The following is a 20,352-nucleotide window of genomic DNA, read 5'->3' as shown; positions in this document are numbered from 1 at the left end:
TCCTTCAGGAAGTCTTCTCTGATTGTCCCCCAACCCTGCTCCCAAGACCAGATATGCAAATTAAACTTTCTCAGGAGACTCTGCACGACTATAAACTTCCAGAAGGTAGAAGGCACATCTGTCTTGTTTTGAGAGAGAGAGAGAGAATGAGTGGTGGGGAGGAGCAGAGGGAGAGGAAGAAAGAGAGAATCCCAAGCAGGTTCCACACTGAGCATGGAGCCTGATGCAGGGCTCGATCTCACAAGCCCGAGACCATGCCCTGAGTTAAAAGCAAGAGTCCGATGCTTAACTAACTGAGCCACTCAGGTGCCCCTGTCTTGTTGACACCTGCAACCTTGGCACCCACACCTTGCCTGGTGCAAAGTAAGCGCTTGATAAATTCCCGTTGGCTGAGTGAGTTAAAAGAACTCGGTTTTCTAAACTGCTTCAGATTCTACCCCTCCATGCCCACCACACCCGGGGCTCAGTACTTAGTAGGCTCCCTGCTGGTGGAATGCGGGTACGTGAGAAGCCTGGGCAGGCACCCCCACCTTCCCACTCCCTCACCCCACTCAGAGTTCGTCCGCTCTACCTCTGCGTGCTACCTAGTTAGATTTTCTCGAAAAAGGGGTCCCCCGCCTTATAACCGCTTTGAAATCACTGCCACTTGTGAAATGCCACACGAGAAATTTCTTTCCAGCTAAGCGTCAGGAAAAGCCTTTGCTTCCCCTCGAAAAGCTGGTTGGTTTTTACCTTGGGATAGCAAAGAGCACGCAACTCCCATTTCCTTTCTCTCTCTGGCCACCGGGAAGTTTAGAGCTGAAACCATTAAGGATATACGATCCTACGTTTGGTGTATCCGCTTGTTAATTCACGATCCCCAAACCTCCTGGGTGTCTACTTTAGTATGTGCGTGCTTCTGGCTTGGATTGTTTTATTTACAATTTTTCTGTTTTATGCTGCATACGTTCTCTAAGCTGCTTCGAAGTCTTTGTGGGAGGAGGCGGGCATATGAACAAACGAGCCGACAAAGAAAATATTCATCGGATACTTCGTTAAGCGTGCTGGTATTAGGGTAGTCGACATTCCTGCCTTACTCCCCTTAGTGATTTTGTGTTCCCCGAAGGCTAGTGCGCCAATCTTCCTGGAGGTCGTGCCCAGCTCTGTGCAGGCAGCAGGTGCTATGAACTCAGAGAGCATGGACGCCAGATCACATCCCTTGCACCCCCTCTGTGTCTCTGAGCCTCAGCTTCCACATCTATGAAGTGGGGATCATACTGACGTCGGACCCTTGCAGGATGGGAGGAGTGGGCTAGATCGGGAAGGACCTGAATGCCAGCCCTGAATGTTGAAAGGGTCTCGGGGCTAATAGCGAGCCACAGCAGAATGAGGAACCACTGAGTGAGGCAAGGTGCCGGTGTTGCATTTCAATAACCCCCTTCTGCCCTGGAGCCAGTATGGGACAGGGCATCGGCCTGGGACAGAGCTTTCCTACCTGTTCCAGCTGCTTGATGGTGTTTTCTTGCTGGTTCTGGACTTTCTGTTGCTCGAGGGCACTGGATTCCAGCTTCCAGAGCCTCTCCTTCAAGCCAGCGACACAGTTTTCCCCCAGAGAGGACAACCCCAACAGCTCCCGCTTATGGGCCTGCAGCGTCTCCACCTCCTGCTTCAGCTGCGACGTATCCTGCTCCTTTTCCTACAGACACCAAGGGGGCAGAGATCCGGAGTCGCGTGACCACACATCCCCTCCACCAGGGAGTAACCTGCCATCCTTACCTCAGCCTGGAAACCCTGGCAGGACCCCCTGTGCCCCACCGAGGGCTGCTCCCTGGGACAGCTCGCACAAGCAGGGGTGGGGGCCTTTGTGGGGGAATAACACCACGGCCCCCAGAGTGAGACCCCCAAAGCGCATAAAGGGAGCGTTTGCCCACTTGCGAACCATGCACCTGCCGAGGTGGGGATTGAGACACTGGGGCAGCGAGACGAGGTGTCCAGAAACGACTCGTCCAGGTTCGAAAGTCAGCTCCAGGGTCAAAGAACTTTGGGCTAGATCAAGAAATTGCTGAATGCCAAGCTGAGCGCTCTCTTGGGGGTAGCAGGGAGCCATGGCAGGGTGAGGAGCAACTGAGTAAAGCGACCAATCATATTTTAATAAGATCTCTCTGCGCTGAAAGCTGCGTGAGACAGGGCCCTGCCCCCGGATGGGGCGACAGTAACTCATTCTCGGCCCAGCCTCTCCTACCTCCCAGGTGGGCACCTTGAAAGTGCTCGGCAGATCTGATGATGACTCTTCCAACCGCTGTTTGTTGTATTAAAGGCACCGTGGGACCCATGACTCCAGCTGGCTGGCAGACCAGCATGCACCCCCAGAGTCCTCTCCCTGTCACTATTTACCTCGGGTGCACAGGGATGGGGTTCCTGGAAGCCAGCAACTAAGAGCCTAGAGGGCCCCATGCACCTCCCCCACCGTCCCTTACCTTCAACTGTTGCTGAAGCTGGCCGAGCTCCCACCGGATGCTGGTGTTCTCCTGGGTCACTTTCTCTCGAAGGCCCTTCTCAAACACGGACTCCCCCAGGGCCTGGGCAAGCTGCATATCAAACCTGTTCAAGCAAAGCGCATGTCACCGCAGTGTGGCGGGGACCTCTGCGACTGGGGGGTGGGGTGAGGGGACAAGGGCTGGAGAGAGGCCGTGAGCTTGCCGGGAACCCCAAGAGAGAGTCAGAGAGAGGGAGAGAAAGATGGGAGGTTTTGCTCGGTGCTTTCATGTAAGGCTACGGATGTGCTGGAGGAATCTAGAACGCCAGAGAGCAACTTTTAGGATTCATATAGAGTTTTCAAAAAAATAATGGAGACTTATAAAACACGACAAAATACATGAGTGAAAACCAGGCTAGAATAAAACTATATACAGAGACGGAAAAAGAAGAAAAAACATAGAGAATGATAGAAAACTCTCGTCTATCTGGTTTGCCCATACATGTGAAGACTCTTTACATCTACAGGGCCCAGGTTTGGGGTCTAATGGGCACTGACCGGTGAAGGGATGGAAGTACCTAGCTGTACAAACAAGACGGAGTCTACACTGCGTCCCCGACAGGCTATCGTCTGGCTTCTGCGCTTGTCAGCCATGGTAGAGCCCAGTGATTCTTGATAAAAGGCTGGACATTAACACATTCGGTCTTGCCTTCATTGTCTCCCTAGCGGAAAACACAGAGACTCGACAGTCCTCTTGGGGGCTGTCCCGGGAATCAGGAAATGCCTCGTCTGGGGCCCGCCTGCCCCTCCGCGATGGTGACAAGGGAGTGAGAAGCGCCTCCCGGATTTGATATCATTCCATGCAGCTGCCTTGAGCTTCTCTCCCTTTCCCAGACAAGGAAACCAGTAGAGAAGGTTCTGCCAAGCCTCAGTAAGATGTGACCTTGGTCACTTGCCCTTGGCCCGCACGGAAAGCCCCCAGGGCTCCAGGAAACTGGGCGTGGCCAGAATGGCTGAAAGGGTGTGGGGTCTGGGCCCTGGTGAGAAGAAAGTCTCCCCTGTTCCAAGACTATCCAATGTATCTTAACACTAGATGGTCATTCAAAGCCTCAGACTCCCGAGAGAGCCCGTCGTGAGTCACATGAGGGAGTCCTCCAGTTGGAAGAGCCCAGGAGCTTTCTGATTGGCTGATGGTGACATCATTCAAGAGGCACCACTGGCCCCCTGGAAAGGGAAACATTGCGGTGGTAATAATGCTCCAGAGTCCCAGAGTCCCGGGCTCTGCGCTAGGGTCCGTGTAGTTCTTGTAACGATTCAGCAAGAAACATGTAGTGATATCCATTTTACAGAAGGGGAGGCTGAGGTTCAGAGAGGCAGAGTGATTCGGCCCCAAAAGACAGCCGGCATCCAGCTTCTCTGCAGTCTTATTGAGCCCCCCCATCTAATTGGCACAGGAGGGGGCAGATGGTGGGGGCGAGGCAGCCACAGAGGGTTCTGAGGAGTCCCTGACCTAACAGGCCACCTGATGCCAAAGAATGGCTCCTACAGAGACCAGACCTTCTGGAACACACCAGCCGACCAACTGCCTGAGGCCAGAAGGATTCACACACCCTCTTCACCCCACCCGAAGCAGGTCTGGGGTCTAACCTCCAGTGCGTGTGCGAGTTGGTGAGCCCAGCACAGGCCTCATCGCAAGGAAGCAGGCTGGGAGTTCCATCGGCCCTCGGAACGGAGCTCTGTGACCTGTGGGGTAACCGTGACAACAAGAAGCCAAGCCCAGATGGAACCACTTTGGGCCGCTGTGGACTTAGAAACCATAGTGGGGACAGGGAAACTTGATGGGCGTGGAGACATCAGTCCATCCAGAGCCCAGCAAACTGAGGAGGCGGTTACATCTACACTTTGGTTAGACTTCGATATGAGGAAGTGTTGCTCCCTTCTAGATCCTTCCCCACTACAGTCATTTTGCCTGATTTCCCATCATTAGAGTGAGGCTTCTATCTATTGTCTATAGGCTCCCTGCTAAAATGCCAGTCCACCTAGAAAGATAATGGCTGCCGTCTGCAGTGAGCTTTAAAACACGAGTTAATGTCTGCCAGGAGATGGTAGAGGGACAGGCAACATCACAGGACAGGTAAGTCTTAGGGGGAAGGAACGTAAGTATGAGGAAATGAGGACTTTCCCAGGGGAGCCCCATTGGGAGGGTCTTGAGTACCTAGAATGGAGGATTCTGCCCAAGGGCTGGCAGGGAAAGACCAGAGAGATGGAACTTTCTGGTTGCATAAACTCCATGGACAACCCCCATCCCCATCAGAGAGCGGAAACCCTCCATATAAATGCTCAGAACAGGAGCAGAGGGGCACCTGGGTGGCTCAGTCGATTAAGCATCTGCCTTTGGCTCAGGTTATGATCTCAGGGTCCTGGGATTGAGCTCCGAGTGGGGCTACCTGCTCAGTGGGGAGTCCGCTTCTCCCTCTCCCTCTGCCCCTCTCCCCTGCTTGTTTTCTCTCTCTCTCTCTCTCAAATAAATAAAATCTTAAAAAAAAAAAAAAGAACAGGAGCAGAACCCACGGATGAAGGCTGAGATTGTCATAACTGACAGAAGCCCCGGGAAGAGACGGGAGTCCCCACGTCCCGGTTTACAGATGGGGTCTGTAGGAGCTATTCTTCGGCCACAAGTCCAAGACTTCTTTCGGAATCTCAGTCTCTCTCTGGCCCAGAGAGGTGGTATCATTTGATGAGGTCACACAGGAAATGGCCCAGGTAGGACAAAGCCATTTTCCCCACCGCAAGGACAAGGTTCAGCCAGAGTCCCCAGGAAGGTGGAAAAGGAAACAGAGGCAGGTGTCAATAAAAGATTAAAGAAACCTCTCTTGTTTTGGAAGGGCATTGCTAACAACCCCCCAAAGATCCTTTTATTTTTTTCACATGAAGAAGCCAGCTCAGAAAAGCTCCAAGTGAGAGAAATAATATTTAATTATGCAGACCAAGTGCAAAATCTTTGCCACTCCCATGAAAATATAATGCAGCTTGCCACCTCTTGCACCTTTCATAACATTTTTCTGTATTTTTATCCCAGGCTAACAAAAAGAGGCCGTATCTTCTCTTTTTTTGTCTTCTACAAAGTCTCCATTGGAGGTCATCTGACTCAAAGCGGGGCCCTAAACACCACTAACTACCCTCACGAAGCAAGCTGAAGGGCTTCCGACACAGCCAGGGTGTCCAGGGATAAGTCAGCATAGACACTGAGGCTTTGCAGATGAATGCTCCTGGGTCCCAGTCTAGGATCTACCATTTGGGGAGCATGGGAACCAGAGTGCGGCTTCAAGCCTGGCATCGTGTTCATGCACAAGGCTCCGTCCGTCTGTGCCAGAGCTGCTCACGTGACCTGAGATCCCAGGCCCCAAATGCCAAGGGCAATGAGTTGATTTTTGGCCTCCCCGTTCTGTGGCCCCATGTCCCACAATGGGGCTAGGCATCAGACTTCAGTCCATTGGGTCTACAACCATATCATTTAGTCCTCACCGCTATGGGGTATTCTCTTCCCTGACCCGAGGATGAGAAACTGAGGCTCAGGGGGTTGAATGACTTGTCCAAGGTCAACTAGAAAAGGGCACAGGCAGGTCCTGAACTGGGGTGGTCTGACATCAGCGCTCACTCCCCCAATCACCATGCTAGGGTGTCCTTGCCCTCCATAACCAACTCCTCACTTGATAAATGGGGATGTTGAGGCCCAGAGAGGCCAAGAAAGCTCCCCAAGTTCACATGGCCGATTGATCGGGTAATAGCAAAGAATTGCTTCTCGCTGTATGGTGGGAGAACCCTACAGGAATAAGGTGTGAGGGATGGGGCAGGATATTAGAGGCTGGAGAAGGGGGTTAGGCCTTGTGGATGGGGGCTCTGACAGAAGTGAGGGGGCTGAGGAGGAGAACCTGGAGACCCCAGAAGATATCCCCGCCCCCCACACCAACGCAGCCCACCCCAGAGCCCCGGCGATGGGTGTCCCATGCAACTCACTTCTTCTGCTTCTTCTCAAGCTCGTGATTTCTGCTCTCCTGGTTCTCCAGCTGGAGGCGGGTGTCCTCCAGGTCACAGGTCAGATGGTGGCACTTCGTCTTCAGCTTGTGGGCCAGTTTCTTGGCCCCCTCGTAGGCGCTCTGCAGCTCCCCGAGCTGTGGGAGTCACAGAATGAAGCACCCCGCTTGGTCGCCCCTTGAACGGAACTTTCTACTTTTTATCTCAAGCAGCTGCTGTCCCTTAGGTGAGCGTGGAGGGAAGACAGCAGGTGCTGGAGCCAGGGAGACCCTGATGGGACCGCTTTCTGCCTGTGTCGCCACAAGGAAGAGACTTCTCTGACCCTGTCTGCTCAGGGGGGACACAGGGGCAATTCCATCCATCCCTTGGGGTTGTGTTTAATCTGCTTCCAAAATCATCCTGCCAAGGCACCCACAGATTCTTTACACGCCCTGCCTCAACACGACAGCCCCGTGAGTCCTGTATCATTAATACCCCCATCCGTGGGCATCACCTCCAAGCCATGCGGGGATTAGCCATGAAGCAGCCAAAATGGCCCATCTCGAGGATCTGCCCAGGGAACCCACGAGACAGCCTCTAAAGGTTAGGGCCGTAAATGGCACTTCTTGCGACGGGCCAAATTACACAGCAATACACATAATCGTAAACAAACAGAAAAGCAAAGCCTCTTGCCTCTTCCTCGAGGAAAAGCCCTCCTGAATGTCCTAGTTTAAATCTGGGTGAGAGGACAACTCAGCACACTTGCTTTGAAGAAATGGCCTCATTAAAGAATTTCTTTAAATAAGCAAAACTCTGAGTTAATGAAGCCTGTAATTCTAAATTCAGTCTTTGAAGTTAATGGGATGTTTTCTGATATTCTGTGGCTCAGAAAAGGTTGCAGCTTTATGACTTTTTAATGCGGCATGAATAGCTCCCCCCTTCCTTGGGGAAACTGACCCGCCTTTATAATTTGTTACTAAAGAACTTCGTTTCCTTGCAGTTGGGTTTATCCACGGCTCAGGATGGGTTTGAGGACCACAAAATCATGTCCGTCTTGGAAGTGGCCACTAAAATCGTCATCGCCAGGGATGATACTGAGCTTCCTTTGTTTAGAAAACTGCATGTGTTCTCACCCTGGCCCCCCTCTGCAAGGTGGCCACACGATGCTTTTCTCCCCCATGAGGATATATATATATATAACAGTAGGGCAAGCAAATATGACCTCAATTCTAACGGGGGGGTGGGGAGGGACCAAGAAGTAAGCAGATAATTATAATACATCACAATGAGGTTTATACCTGAGGACACAATTCAGGGGCACCCAACCAGTCTGTATCAGGGGAGACTTTCTGGAGGGAAGGGCATGTAAGCTCAGATCTTAAGGATAGTTGGAGGTATCCAGGTCAGGGAGGAAAACGAAAAGGAAAGAGTATGTGCAAAGGCCCAGAGGTGAGGAAGACGAAGGCAGTGCAAGGGAAGAGGATAGAGAGCCCAGAAATAGACTCATAGAGATAGAGACATTTGATCTTTCACAAAGGGAGGAAGGTGATACAATGAGCAAAATAGTCTTTTCCACAAATGATGCTGGGACAACTGGTCATCCACATGCAAAAAAAAAAAAAAAAAAAAAAAAAAAATCTTGACCCAGACCTTAACTCCCTCACAAAAACTAACTCAAATTGGATCAGAGACCTAAAATGTAAAATGTAAACTATAAAGCCCCTGGAAGATAATGCAGGCCGAAACCTACACACCTCGGGTTTGACAATGACCTGTTAGAAGTACACCAAAGGCATGACCCATGAAAGAAACAGTTTATAAGCTGGACTTCATTAAAAGTTAAAAATTTCTGCCCCGCAAAAGACACTCTTTAAGAAAATGAAAAGACAGGGGCGCCTGGGTGGCTCGGTCAGTTAAGAGCCTGCCTTCCGCTCAGGTCATGATCCCAGGGTCCTGCGATCAAGTCCCACATCAGGCTCCTTGCTCAGTGGGGAGTCTGCTTCTCCTTCTCTCCCCACCCCGCCGTTGTGTTTTCTCTCACTCTCTCTCAAATAAATAAAATATAAGAAAGAAAGAAAGAAAGAAAGAAAGAAAGAAAGAAAGAAAGAAAGAAAAGAAAGAGAGAGAGAAAGAGAGAAAGAGAAAGGAAGAGAAAGAAGGAAGAAAGAAAGAAAAAGAAAGAAAAGACAGAAAAGAAAGAAAGAGGAAGAAAGAAAAGACAGAAAAGAAAGAAAGAGAAAAAGCAAATGAAAAGACAAGGCATGGACTGGGAGAAAATATTTGCAAAAAACATACCAGATAGAGGACTGTTATCCAAAATATACAAAGAACACTTAAAACCCAACAAGAAAACAACTCAATTAAAAAATGGGCCAAAGACCTTAAAAGACAGTTCGCCAAAGAAGGAAGAACGTGAGTAAGCATACAAAAAAGTGCTCCACGTCGTGTGGCATCAGGGAAATGCGAATTAAGACAAGACACCACCACGCACCTAGGAGAACGGCCAAAATCTGGAACACAGACAACGCCAAACGCTGCCAAGGATGTGAAGCAGCAGGAGCTCTCACTCAGGGGTGGGGGGGATGCCAAATGGGACAGCCGCCGTGGGACACAGTGCAGCAGTTTCTCCAAAACTCAACACATTCTTCCCACACGATCCAGCAATGATCCCCCTTGGGATTTACCCAGAGGCGCTGAAAGCTTCTGTCCACATGAAAATCTGCACGTGGATGTTTATTTCAGCTTTATTCATAGCGGCCAACACATGGAAGCAACCAAGATGTCCTCCAGTAGGCGGGTGGGTACGCTGTGGTCTGTCCCGACAATGGCGTATTATTCAGCCCTCAAGAGAAATGAGCTATCAAGCCATGGAAAGATGGAGAGGAAACTTCAATGCCTAGGACTCAGTGGGAGGAGCCAGTCTGAAAAGGCGACGTACTGTAGGATACACGATATGACATTCTGGAAAAGGCAAAGGTATGGAGGATGAATTGCTGAAGCAGAGAGGATTTTTAGGGTAGCAAGACTCCTCTGTAAAACCACAATGGAGGATCCATGTCATGATACATTAGTCAAAACCCATAGAATGTACAACACCAAGAGTGGACCCTACTGTATACTATAGACTTTGGGTGATAATGATGGGTTCACGTAGGTTCCTCCATTGTATCGAGGGGGCCGCTCTGGTCGGGGGTGAGGGAAGCTATGTACGTGTGTAGTCTAAGCAAGGGATGTCTAAGAAAGTACCTTCCTCTGTCTCTTGCTCTGAGCTTTAGACAAGTGAGTGTGGGGGGGCCTGGGTGGCTCGGTTGGTTAAGCATCAGCCTTCGGCTCAGGTCATGATCCCGGGGTCCTGGGACTGAGCCCCACATCGGGCTTCCTGCTCAGCGGGAAGCCTGTTTCCCCTTCTGCCTGCCGACCCCCTGCTCGTGCTCGTGTGCATGTGCTCTCTCTATCAAATAAATAAATCTTGAAAAATAAATAAATAAATAAACAAGAGAGTGTGGTTGGATTCAGCACTCTAGAGCCAGTACATTCTTTTAGGAGAGCCGAGTCTCTTCCCAATTCCACACCCAGGGCGCTCACAATGGTAGGCTGAGATTGGCCCCGGTAGAAATATTTACACCATGGAAATTGGCAGTTGGCAAATGATAGACATCAGGGTGTTTATTTTCAGAGGCCCAGTTACCAGCACAACCCTATTTGGGGTGTAAGCTGGTTGAATTGTAGTCTGGGCGTAGTTGGAGACCATGCAAAACAGGCAGAGAGGCCAAACTATCCCTACATTCATCTAGAAACACTAGATGCCAATACATGATATTTGTAATGTCCAGTTGCACTTTCAAGAAAGGAAGGAAAATTTCGGGATATCCGAAATGCAAAGGACATAAAACAAGAACCATGATGGTAGACGCTGACGCTCCGGCAGCCAGGGTCGGGGAGAAGAGGAGCAGTCAAAAGATCCAGAAATATCACTAAGGATCATGGCTGTGGTTGAATGCCCAGACGGAGATAAGAGACAAACCTTGCGACCATGGAAGGTGGGGGTTGGAATGAAGACCCCTGCATTAAGTCAGGACCCTCAAAGAGCTGCGCCTTGGGGTGAGGGGGTAGGAAAAGCTCTACCCACCAGCCTGGAAGGGGGTCAGAAGGCCTGGTGCCAGGCTAGCTCTGGGTGGGGGAGACTGTATTCCCATAAGAAATCAAAACCCTAGGTCTGTGCCTCAGGTGCGTTGAGAGATCGAATTGGCACTTGGCCTGTGTTGCAGAAGTCTGCAATGGAGAGAATTTCACATAATCTCCGGGGCTGCTGCAGAAGACAATGCAAAAGTGCTCCTTCTAGAGAAACGCACTAAACCTTGTAAACGTAGGGCTGTCGTCAAAATCAATACAAAGGTTATTTTTAATTTAAAAGTAAGAACAATCAACACAAAAATAACTAACTACATACAAAATTCACCATGAGAGTCAGAGGAAGGAAAAGAACATTCCACCATGCGGACCACCTGGGGCTCCCATGGCGGGAGTAAGTGGGGCCTGTTGAAGATGAGCTCACAATCAAAATTTACAAAACACTCAAGGAAACGGTCCACCATGAGAGTCAGCATAACTTGCAACAACAGCACAGTCGGAAAGAGACTGAAAGATTTCTTGGCCACAGTGGGGCAGGTGGGTGTGGGGAGAGGCAAGGAGACCAAGTAAGAGGTTGTTGCTCTGGTCTAGATGAGAAATGGAGGGGGCAGATTAGAGGCAAAGAGGATGGATAAGAGTGGATGATTTTAAGGGCATACTGCAATCATTCTGTAGAGGAGAAAGATCTGAGGCCCAAGATTCAAGGTTCTTTATTCCAGAGTCTTCTTTCCCCATGTATAACACCCACAGGTAGAAAAAATGTTTCCCATCTACCACAGTGACTAGCACTTGTAACAACAGTAGAGGTGGAAAAACACGAAATGGGGGTGCCCTCTTTCTCCCTCCCTAGGTTCGGCCAATACCTTGAACAGTGCTGCTAAGGACTTGCCCAATCTGACCCTTTGGGGACTCAGACTAGCTACCATCTCTTACCTTCTGTTCCAGCTCTTTCCTGGATGTCAGCTCTGAGTCCAACCTCTCCTCGAATTGCTGCAGACGCTTCCTGAGGAACTCGTTCTCCATCTGAGCACAGTCGAAACGCATTTGCCATTCGTCCGCTATTTAACAAAGTCGGGGGTGGGGGGGCCAGAGGGAAGGCGAGGTGAATGAGGGTGGTTCTCTCACACTTTCTTAGCTCTTTGCACACAAGTTTGCAATACAGAGTTCCTGAGGCCTGACCTTGGACTTCAGGTTAAGAAATTCTGCTTTAAGTCCAAGTTAAAAACAAAACAAAAAAACCCACTTCTTGCAGGAAGACTGTCCTGACCACCTCTAGTTATCTAAAGTTATTGGCTGCTGACTATTCTAAGCTCATTTGCTTCATACTGTTAAATTTCTCTACAAGCATACACATGCTTCTCTCTTTCTAAGGAAATTCCATAACCACCTAGGTTAGGAGAGCTCTTTTCATCATTTGTAGATCTTCAACCCCCTGTAGAAGCATCCCCTACACACAGAAGTTTCCCCCATACATGTCGATACAAGTGTACCAACTGGAATCCTCTCACTGGCCAACCACACTGGGTGACAGTATGTAAGCAGTGACCACTGGTCAAGTTAATGAACAAATCAATGAACAATAATTAAAGGGTCTACTGAATGCATAACAACAGAAACATTGGTTCCAAGATATCTCTGTGAGATAACAGAACAATCCCTTGTTTCAGTAAAAATCTAAAAAACTCGCTTGCTGGTGTGATGAAAACTATTTGACTGAATGGAATGGGCTAGACCAGGTTATGATGTCTTTAGATTATCTGAGTAATAGAGTAATGTCCCTTAAGGTAATGGTGCTATGGGAAACATTTCACATGTGGACAGCTGAAGATAGTGACCATCCACTTCATTCATCTCTCCATCCATCCATCCATCCATCCATCCATCCATCCATCCATCTCTCCATCCATCCATCCATCCATCCATCCATCCATCCATCCATCTATCTCTCCATCCATCCATCCATCCATCCATCCATCCATCCATCCATCCATCTATCCATCCATCTCTCCATCCATCTCTCCATCCATCCATCCATCCATCCATCCATCCATCCATATCTCCATCCATCTATCTCTCCATCCATCCATCCATCCATCGATCCATCCATCCATCCATCCATCCATCCATCCATCCATCCATCTCTCCATCCATCCATCCATCATACATTGTTCCATCTACCATGCAGTGGAATGCCCACTGATTATACTACTGCATACCAGGCACAAGGGATAATGAAACAAATAAGTAACCACTCTATCTTCCAGCAGAACCTAGTACAGGAGACCAACATACAAAAAGACAGCTACAACCTAGAATGATCATCAGAGCTCTCATAAAGGAAGCTTATGGAAATCCAGAAGAATTCAAACTCATAAAAGCAGCAAACGTTTTTGTTCATGATTGTGTCTGAGGGACTTACTACAATGCCTAGCATATCATAAATGCTTCATAACTTTCACTGGATAAGTAGATGGATGGATGGATGGATGGATGGATGGATGGATGGATAGGTGGGTACATGGATGGATGGATGGATGGATGGATGGATGGATGGATGGATGGATAGGTGGGTACATGGATGGATGGATGGATGGATGGATGGATGGATGATGGATAGGTGGGTACATGGATGGATGGATGGATGGATGGATGGATGGATGGATGGATAGGTGGGTACATGGATGGATGGATGGATGGATGGATGGATGGATGGAACGATGGACGAATGCTTGGATAGATGGTAGGACTGAAGTCTTAGAGGAGGTGACCCCAATAGTGATTCCCACATAACGAACCCAAACAGGATGATAAAATTGTAAGGAGTTAGAGCTTGTTCAGTTTTCCACCAAGATAAATAATATCATGGCAGAAAAAGAACCCTGTCTCCCCACCAGGGAAAAAAACCTCAAACAGCAAGTGTCTGCTTGGTAGGCGTGGTCAGTGTGAGCAGATGAGGAAACCGTTCTCCATTCCTTGAGGCTGATTTCCACTCCAATGCCCCTCATTGGGGTGGGGGGGCATTCTTAATCCATACATATAATTCAGCCCTTCATGATCCATTTTTCCTGGATTTAGCTGACCTCCCCATGCCAATTGCAAATTTCTTGAGTGCAAGGGCCCAACTAAAATCCTTCTGTTACCCCCCTCCCCCTGGTGGCCTGCTCCGTGCTGGTTGCAGACCATAAAAGGTCCTCTCCCAATACTTAACCATGCATGGTGGGAAAACAGCCATGTTTTTAATAATTGATTCTCCCGCTTGAGCCATTGAGGAAGTTGCGGTGGCCTTGCTGTGGTGTGATTAAAGTGTTTTATGGCTCCCTTCGACTTTCCTATATTTTAGAAATTTTCTGTAATGAGTATGTATTGCTTTCATAATGAAAAACAAAATATTTGTGGATTTGGCTTCCTGGAACGAGCATGCAGGGCTGAGACACTATATAGCATTGTGACTAATGCTCTCATGATCTAAGCACACCTCCCCTCCCTTTCAGCTCCCAGATCCTCCCAGAGAGAAACAAACTGGGCCATCCATTACAGTCAGGATGGAACTGGGGCCGATGCTCTCCTGGGGAAACTCTGCTGTCCCACCCGCCCCCCTCCCCTGGACTGGGCGAACCCATTTCCCACTTGCTGCCTGTATCCTCCCCTTCGTTGGGTGCCACGTCCCAGAGAATCCCAAGCTCCCCTGGTAAGTGCCTGCCCTGGGGGTAGCCAGGATGAGAGGAAGCAAGAGCGGAGTGAAAATTAAATGCACTTTGCCTCTTCACTGCCTCCTGACCTCTGTTCCTCTGAGTGTCTCTGATGTTTCTAGGGCATGATTCCTCTGGGGGCACCAAAGGAATGATGTCAACGTTGTATAAAAGCTGACGGACACGCCAGGCATTCTTCTCACCTGTCTCATTTAGACGGGGGAGAGGAGTAGACAGAGATGTCCCCGTGCCCCTTGAACCATGAGATGTGGGTCTCCCGGCAACTGTGTGAGCCAGGCATCATCAGAAAACCCCGGCTCTGCAGAGCGATTCAGGGGCCTCGCCTTCTCTCCAATAACTGCTGAATGCCTGACACCACTTTTAAACAGGGACAGTAGTAGTTCCTGCCCCAGAGTTTACGGACACCGATGACCACCCCGCTATTAACAGTATTAGTAGTAACAGTAAGGTAGCCATGAACGTGGCTAAACAGCTCCCATTAATCACCTTGGACAACATCCATTCGAAAGATGAGCAAACCGAGGCGCACATGTCTTGGCCCAAAGCCACCCACCTCGGAAGAGACGGAGTCTAGATTCAAATCCAGCAAGGCAATCTCATCGATTCCTCTTCTAAACACTGAAATGCCTTGCTCAAAGTTGATATGAAAAATAGTCATACGATTATAAAGGTGCCTTGCCCTAGAACCGTTTTTTTTAAAAATCATTCTTTACGTTCTTACTAAAGTGTACCTGTCATGTTGATAATTAGCCATCCGGGCTATTGTTGGGCTCTCTGCTTCCTGGCTGCACTAGACCAGAAGCTCCGGGACGGCGGGGCCGTGCCCGAGTGCTCTGCCAAAGTGCCAGCCCCCAAAGCAGTGTCTAGAACATAGTAAGTACTCAGTGTGTGTGAATCAATGAATGAGTGAATGAATGAATGGCACAAACAGACAGCATTTTCTACCCACATCTAACCGCAAGAGTCCCGGTCTGCTCACCTCCTGCAGTGTGGCTCCTTTCCAAGTCACTCAACTGAATTTTCTGCTGGGCTTCTTCCAACTGCTTCTGCACTTCTCCCAAATTCTTCTGGACTTGCTCATACTTGCTCTGGAAGAAAGGCCTCGACGTGTCAAACCGGAGCTCAAGAGAGCCTGGGCCTGGCCGTGTCCGTCGTGGTGCCTCCAGAGCCAGACACTGTCTAGCCCCTGCATAGAGCTCATTCGGGACACCTCCAAGACCAAGCCTTAGGAAGACCCCCATGTCCTCCAGGACCTTGAACACGGGAGCCCATAGCGAGTGCCTCTTGCTTGGGCTTACTGCTCTCACATGCGAGGAGATGGGGAAGGGGGCAGGCCCAACCACTCCCAGCCACCCTGCTCAGCCACAGCCACCCCCCCCCCCCGGGGACCACCGACCTTCAGCTCCTGGGCCTCCCGGAAGGCACGTAGCCGCTCTGCCCGCTCAGTCTCCAGCACCTGGCAGGCCACGTCCCCTTTGAAGTGCTCATCGGCGAGCTCTGTGGTCAAGTCAGCAATCTGGAATGGGGAGGGTTATAACAGGGTCACCGGTGGGCGCCGCCACCCCTTCTCCCCCCAGCAACCTCCACAGGACCCCCCGGGGACAAATCGCCAGTTCTCGGTATAATGAGGTGGTTAAGAGCGTGGATGTCAGAATTTTATTGGTCTTGATGTGTTAGAATTCTTGGCCCAATGCACACCAGCTGGGTGACTGTGAACCAGGCAGGATACCCACCTGATTCTCAGTTTTCTCAACTTTAGAGGGTAGGGGATAACTTAATAGAATTTTTTAAAAAAGATTTTATTTATTTATTTGACAGAGAGAGAGACAGCCAGCGAGAGAGGGAACACAAGGAGGGGGAGTGGGAGAAGAAGAAGCAGGTTCCCAGGGGAGGAGCCTGAGGCGGGGCTTGATCCCAGAACGCGGGGATCATGCCCTGAGCTGAAGGCAGACGCTTAACGACTGAGCCACCCAGGCGCCCCAATAGAGTTGTTTTGAGAAGGAGATCAACCGCATAAAGCTTAGCACAGGGCTGCCCCATAGTAAGTGCTCAATTAAAAAAGTTGTTCTAGCAGAAACTCTCCTTACCCATCCTTCCACAAGCCATTTTGCTGGACGGACCAACAGGCTCCCCTCAGTAAGACTCACAGGTGCCCACTACATAGAAATGGCCTCCGCTAGAAAACCTCTCTATGGGGGCACCTGGGTGGCTCAGTCGGTTAAGCATCTGCCTTTAATTTAGCTCAGGTCAGGATCCCGGAGTCCTGGGATCAAGCCCCATGTGGGGCTCCCTGCTCAGCGGGGAAGTCTGCTTCTCCCTCTGCCCCTCACCCCACTCATTTTCTCTCTCTCTCTCTCTCAAATAAATAAAATTTTTTAGAAAAGAAGGAAAAGAAAAGAAAACCTCTCTAAGGGTCCCCATGGTCTACCTGCCTCTACCAGGAAATAGCCATGTACACCCGGCCCAGTTGTGCGTGTTCCCCACCCATTTATGCCTGTTGCATTTCTGCTATAATTACTGATTAGATTAGCTATGACATACACCTAAAAAAATACGACCAGGCAAAGAGCTTCCCCGAAAATTAGGCGGAATGCATTGGAGGAAATGAATACACGTGAGTTGCTTCTTAAAACTCTTAAAATCCTAATTCAAATACATCTATTTTGTCAAATAGTTGCAGGTGCAAAAACTATGGAACAAACACAATGAAAAAATTAGGCTTCTGGAATCGAACTACTTTCCCATTTGCTCTGCTTTAATGACATCAAAAGTGGAAATCACGTAGTCGTGCGTTAGGGGCATGGTTTAAGAAAGGGAAGAAGCGGGTCTGCAGTCCGGTGCTCAGTCTATAGGCCATGGTCCTACCTCAGAAATACAGCGAGTTAAGGCAGTCTGTTTCGAGGCAAAAATAAAAACACTTATATATGTATATATATATGTATATATTTTTTTAAAGATTTTATTTATTTATTTGACAGAGAGAGGGAGACAGCCAGCGAGAGAGGGAACACAAGCAGGGGGAGTGGGAGAGGAAGAAACAGGCTCCCAGAGGAGGAGCCCGATGTGGGACTCGATCCCGGAACGCCGGGATCACGCCCTGAGCTGAAGGCAGACGCTTAACGACTGCGCTACCCAGGCACCCCGAAAACACTTATATTTTAATAAAGTCCCACTTACACTGACTTTTTTTCCCATCAACGACCAGCTACAGGCGCCTGATGGGTCAAGGCTTCCGTGCTATTGTTCTAACGTGCAGCCTTCCAGGTTCAAGGATACGCCAAAGCAAGTGAGGAGAGAAACGGATAGAAGTGGACTGTTTATGACTAAGAGGCTCAGATATGACCTCACACAGAAGGGTCGTTTGGGAAACGGAGCCTCCCTCCACGGAGGGCAGTAGTTAAGAGACAGGGAAGGAAAAGGAAAAAAAAATAGAAGTAAGGTACAGGGTTCAAGTCCAGACACAACAACTAGCATATTACATGACCTTGGACAAATCTTTTCCCCTCTGGGGCTGTGGTCGCCTGAGCTGTACAATGCACTACCTCACGGAATGTCTGTTGTCCTTCTGGTATTTCCATCTGATGCCATAAATGTTGCCCGTAAAGGTGTCTAAACACTTCCCTCTCCCATCAGACCCGGTGCACGGCACCGAGAAGCGACTGTGGGGTGTTGTCACAGACGTTAAGTGGTCCTTGCAGCAGAGAATCCCGCTGCCCTCCCCAGCTAGTTCCCATCAACACCATCAGCTCACAGGCGGTCTCAAAAATCATTCCTCTGCCCCACAAAGAAGGAGGATGAAGAGCTATACATTTTGACATGAAAAAAAAAAAGGCCCCAAGATACAGTGCCATTTTAGGGGGGGGAGCAAAGTTGCAGAATAGAATGTTTGATATGTTCCTATTTTTGTTTCGTTTGTACTTGCACAGAAAAAGTCACTCCCGGACTGTTAATAGGGATTTTTTTTTCCCTAGAAGGGGGGGCTCACAGGGGACTCCCATTTTCTTGTGATTCATTTCTGTACTGTTGATTTTTTTAACCAAATCGGAAAACCACAAAACGAAATACATATCTTTTTAAAAAATAGACCCCAAAAACAGAGCTACCAAAACAAGGATGGCTGCTCTAGAACATTCTATGCTGCCCACTTTTTTCCCCCTCTTCCAGCCCATTGGCTTCCCATCTTGGTGACCACACCAGGGTCGGCTCAGACTAAAATGCACGTTTCAGTTGAAACAGGGGGAAAAGGAGGCTTAGGAGGAGCATTCCAAAGTCACATCGCAAGTGAGTGACAGGGCTGGGACTTGAGCCCAGTTGCCTCCTGTCCAAGCAACGGCCGCCACTTCACAAACCAGGGGCTCTCCCAGGGTGTTCCTGGCTGTCTCTGGGATGGGGCTTCCTGTTGCTGTTCCTTACCCTGGTATCTTTAACGTGTTCTGGGCAAACACTTTTGCAGTCCCCGGGGATGGGCGTTAAAAGGTAGAGCCCAGGAGCCCCAGAACACCCACACCACCGTAAGCTTCGGTGGGACCCAGGGATCTGAATTGCAACATGCTCCACGGTTCTTCTTAAGAGCAAACAAGTTTAAGAATTACTGCCCTAGAAATTGCCAGAATCTCTTCCTAATCTTGGCTTCACGCTTGGCTTTCGCTGGGTTAGACTGGCTTACTTACAGGCACAGAGCAGCACTGGCGCTGGAGGAATGATCATTTGCAGTGGGCACTGAATACGGGCTGGAGTAACCCAGGGACACGCCGGATCACGCCCCCAACCCCCCCGCCTCCCCATCCCCGCCATCAGCGTTGATCCCAAACACCAGGATTGTGTTCTCCCTGCCTTAGCCAATTAGTGTGAAATTTAATTTGCGCTAATCAGCCGGAGCAAAGGGAGCACAAAATTAATTTAATGCATTAATTTTGAGTTCTACACACCCCAAGTCTAGAGCCCAAAGGACAATTAATGCTTTCAAATGGGGGACACAACAGACGTTTCTCACAGGGACAAGCAGCCCCCGACCTTTCCCTGTCCCCACCAACCCCTCTCCCTTCCTACATTTCGGGGCCCAAGGGCTTTATCCATAGAGGTGAGGGGTGGGCACCACGCCCAGAGCTATTAGGTGAATATAAAATGAAAACCAATTTAACGAGAGGAGAGCCTGATGGGCAAACCCAGAAGGATCCTTGCAGATTACTCAAGGACCAATTAACTAGAAATTACTCCAAAAACCTCCCCGGATCCACCACTTAAGCCAAATCATCAGAAACTCTCTTTCTCCTTAGGGACAAGGACTCCAAAGGTCTGTCAAAGAGAAGGGGACAGAAATGAATGAATTCGCGGTACATTTCGCACGGAGTGAAATAGAAATAATATCTATCCTGCTCCTTGGCATCATCTGCAGTTTGAGAGAAATGGTGGGTAACAAAAAATGTTGATGGACATTAAATGCTGAACGCACATGAGACCCTTTGGGCTGTCACTGTCACTCGTCATTCATTATGTGAGCACCAGCTGTGTACCAGGCCCTGCCTTCCAGGATCCACCTGCCAAGCTGGGAACATAAAACCATATGTGGAGAACCCACGTGTCTTAGCCCAACCCTGTCGTTGGTTCTTATATCCAAGAGCTCTCAAAAGTCCCCGGATGATCTTATCTCTAGAGAACAAGCTGTTTTCCCAGTACGTTCCAATTCAACGAAAAGAATTGGTTCCTCATAAGCCCTGGTAGGAGGAAAAGCTCACAGTCACCAAATGCTGGGCAGAGACATCTTTGTCATTGCCTGTTCACAGAACAGAAAACTGAAGCATTGAGTCATGAAATGATTCGTCCAAGGTCATGGCTGATAGGTCCCATGGGGCGTCCGGCTCGGGCAGCCTGAATCCCAGGTCCTGACTCATAATTACAACACCATCCCGTCCCCGCATCCGTCATTTGACTCAATCCCCCACCCCCAAGCCCCTGGGGGTCAGCAGTGTACCTGGAGCAGACCCAGAAGGATGGGTGGGGGAGGGGGAGTGAAAGTGCCAGCTGCGTGAGCCTCAAAGTCAG

General features: G+C 49.5%; 1 protein-coding gene across 2 annotated transcripts in view; it reads right to left on the bottom strand.

Annotated features, from left to right (window-relative positions):
• The window catches only part of MYO18B (myosin XVIIIB), a 248,424-nt gene that overhangs the window by 108,509 nt on the left and 119,563 nt on the right, over positions 1–20,352 (bottom strand). Inside the window, exons 25-31 of one of the 2 annotated variants that reach the window (XM_057305965.1) lie at positions 15,707–15,826; positions 15,290–15,398; positions 11,534–11,658; positions 6,473–6,627; positions 4,103–4,198; positions 2,457–2,580; positions 1,475–1,675 (exon numbers count right to left, since the gene is read on the bottom strand). In XM_057305965.1, coding sequence (XP_057161948.1) covers positions 1,475–1,675; positions 2,457–2,580; positions 4,103–4,198; positions 6,473–6,627; positions 11,534–11,658; positions 15,290–15,398; positions 15,707–15,826 — 930 coding nt within the window. The remainder of the gene's footprint in view (positions 1–1,474; positions 1,676–2,456; positions 2,581–4,102; positions 4,199–6,472; positions 6,628–11,533; positions 11,659–15,289; positions 15,399–15,706; positions 15,827–20,352) is intronic. The other variant, XM_048221462.2, reaches the window with a different exon arrangement.

The sequence above is a fragment of the Ursus arctos genome, unplaced genomic scaffold (assembly GCF_023065955.2).
Source record: "Ursus arctos isolate Adak ecotype North America unplaced genomic scaffold, UrsArc2.0 scaffold_34, whole genome shotgun sequence".
NCBI classification, from domain to species: Eukaryota; Metazoa; Chordata; class Mammalia; order Carnivora; family Ursidae; genus Ursus; species Ursus arctos.
Note: the sequence above shows the minus strand (reverse complement) of the source record. Positions and strands in the feature narration are given on the sequence as shown.